General features: G+C 37.3%; 2 protein-coding genes across 2 annotated transcripts in view; both read right to left on the reverse strand.

Annotated features, from left to right (window-relative positions):
* Positions 1-2,933, reverse strand: part of LOC122062469 (putative UPF0481 protein At3g02645) — an 8,632-nt gene that overhangs the window by 1,726 nt on the left and 3,973 nt on the right. The window lies entirely within an intron of this gene.
* Positions 1,152-2,888, reverse strand: LOC122062468 (putative UPF0481 protein At3g02645). The gene has a single exon (XM_042626118.1). The coding sequence runs from the start codon at positions 2,826-2,828 to the stop codon at positions 1,512-1,514; it is 1,317 nt and encodes a 438-aa protein (XP_042482052.1). The 5' UTR covers positions 2,829-2,888; the 3' UTR covers positions 1,152-1,511.

Raw genomic sequence — 2,933 nt, forward strand, 5'->3', positions numbered from 1 at the left:
TGTGTTTTTTGTCAAGGAGGGCACCGCTGTGTTGAGACCACTGTTAGTTAAAACGCGTTTGCCTTTTTTTGCCGTTTAAAATGCGTTTTCCCGTATGCTATTATACAATACGGAAAAAAAGGGGAACGGCAAAAGAATCCGTTTTAAACGCGTTTTAAACGGCCGTTTTAAACGCATTTTAAACGGCCGTTTTAAACGTGTATCCGTTTTTTAAGGGTAAAATAGGAATTTTATTAAAAAAAAAACCTATTAGTAAAAGTGAAGAGTGAAGACAATATGGTACCTGATTTTTGGTTTTTAACTTCCATACTATTTATAGGAAAAAAATCCCATCTTCTTATAGCCCAATGAATAAGGAGAAGCTAAAGCTAGCAATATTTCATTTTCTTGTAGCCCATTGAGCTATTTTATCTTGGGACTCCTAGAGCTTTTGGAATATTTAGATGCATGTATACAGGTAATAATCTCTCAAATTGCATGAGTATACTACCGTTTTTTTGGTTTCGTTTTTTTGAAAACTACACGTTTAATACTCGTACCATTCGTTTTCGTCCGTTTGCCGTTCTCTGTTTTTTTGACCTTTTTTTTACAGTACCGTTCATCGTTTTTATCTGTTTAAAACCCGTACCATACGTATCTGTTTTTTTGCCGTTCCCATTTTAACTAACAATGGTCGAGACAAAGGGTGGGAAGTAACCACCGCTCCCCTTCTGACCAATGGCAGAATATGTGCTCCTATTGACCGAAAACACTGATGTAGGACCACGCTCCCAGACATTTATTTTGCTATATGCTTGATTTAGTAGCATCAAGAGTCAAACTTTCAACACCATTGATTTATTTGTCAGAGGGACATTTTCCAAATCAGAAGCATTCTCTCAAGCATGGTTCGAGTAATCCAAAGCGGTCTCCCTCGTATTTCCATTCCAAATACCTAGAATTAGCCGGAATCGATCAAAATCGATCGGGAATCTACGTAAAGCCAAAAAATACCTAGTATGTTTGAATTGAGAATCAATCAGAATCATCCGATCACGATTCAATTCCAGTTCTTTGAATCATGCTCTTAAGATAAAGCACTCTTAAAATGAGTAAAATTCTAAAAGAGATCAACTGAAAACAAGCACACAGCTTAATGTGACAAGCAGATCTGGTCAAAACAAACAAGTTGAAGCTTGATGAGACTGATACAGCTGATTACTAAGGCCGTTTGGTAATGTTCTTGTTTCAACTCTTTGACCTGACATTGCTATGTAAAGAAGGGAAGACTAATTCTCAGCTTTTCTCAGTCCATGCATAATGCGTAAATATTGTCAAATGTGAGCAGAGTATGAATGAGCCTCCAAACACTGGGAGGAATTATTTATGACAGCTACACAATTATATCACATTTCAGGTCATCTTTAAATTAAAAATAAATAAATAAATAAAAAGCGAGATTACACCATCTCAACAACCATCTAATATATAAGAGAATAGATTCATGGTATGGATGCAGATCTTGGACTTGTTCAAGGTTTGACTTGTAAGATGGAACAAATAGTCTGTATAATGGTGAAGATGAGGAGTAACGCTGCAGCACCTACTGAAATCGATGCCCATGGCGTGTTGAAATAGTTATGCATCAAGCTCGCCTTTGATTTATTCCATGATTTATTGTGATAGTCCTCCAAATCCTTGATAACACCATAGAAATAAGGATATCGAACATCCAGGGTAACAAATTTGCCAATGTTTCCAAATAAGGTCACTATATCTTCTGTGTTGCAAAGGTGGTTTGTTATAATTCCCTTCTGCTCTAGTAACTTGACATCACTAGGAGTGTCAATGAGGCCACTCATGAAGTATGCATAGGCTGTGAAATATTTAGTACAGTATTTTTGGCCTTGCTCAAAGGAAATAAGATTTCTAAGGATGATTTCTGCACGGTCGTCGATCATGATAGTTGGGATTGTCAATATTCCCTTCTCCATGTCGAAGGTTATGTCAAATAAAGATGTCTTTTTTGGAGGAGAGTGATCAGACGACATCTCCTCCTTCTGAAACTTGACACCAGCACTCCTAAGTTCCGAGGCACAATACTTAAGTGGAAAAATCTTTTCACCACATTTCCACCTCCTCCTCGTCACAGGAGATGATGGGACTGGTGGGACTAGAACACAATGTAAAAGATGAAGAAAATGCTTTGTTTCACCCTTAGGTAATTGTAATGATTTTATTTGTTCTTCACTACGAAGGGTTGGGCCATGGAACCCTTTTGCGAAAGAACTCAAGAGATTAGCATAGATATGATGACTGAAGGTGTATTGGCCGAGCAACCTTGGAAAGATTAGGCCATCTAAATGTTCAAGAACAAAGAATGGAAGCTGATTTTCAAGCTTAATCAGATCAATCTTAATTTCCTCATACCATGAAACATTTGATATGAAATGATCATTTGCTCCTGTTTCAATGTTATCGAGGAACCCAAGTATAAAACATCCATCCATCACCATCATCTTCACAAACTCATTTTTTACCATGCCCATGGTTTCTGAATAACATTTGCGAGCTCTTTCTTCCAAATTATTCATAGCTTCCACATAATCATCTAATGTTTTCTGAAAGGGTGGGTTTAGAAAGCGCTTTAAATAACGCAACTTATGTGTCTCCATGGTCCTTAGGTGTTCCTTGTTATAGTGCAAAGGGCCAATTGAGACTGACAGAGGTGTGTAGGTATCTGGGTTTACCCTTTGAAGCTGCATGGGAACTCGGTATATATCATAATTGGATTGCAAGGAACTGACCTCTTCTAGTTTTTCCACCATGGACTCCACCAATATCTTCATTTCATCGCAGTTCTGTTGGCAATCATCAAAACCCTTTTTTCTTTACTAGTAGAATGACTAAAAGGACTAGCACCAAATTCAATTCAATTCAAAAAAAAAAAAAAA

The sequence above is a fragment of the Macadamia integrifolia genome, unplaced genomic scaffold (genome assembly GCF_013358625.1).
Source record: "Macadamia integrifolia cultivar HAES 741 unplaced genomic scaffold, SCU_Mint_v3 scaffold1043, whole genome shotgun sequence".
Classification (NCBI taxonomy): Eukaryota; Viridiplantae; Streptophyta; class Magnoliopsida; order Proteales; family Proteaceae; genus Macadamia; species Macadamia integrifolia.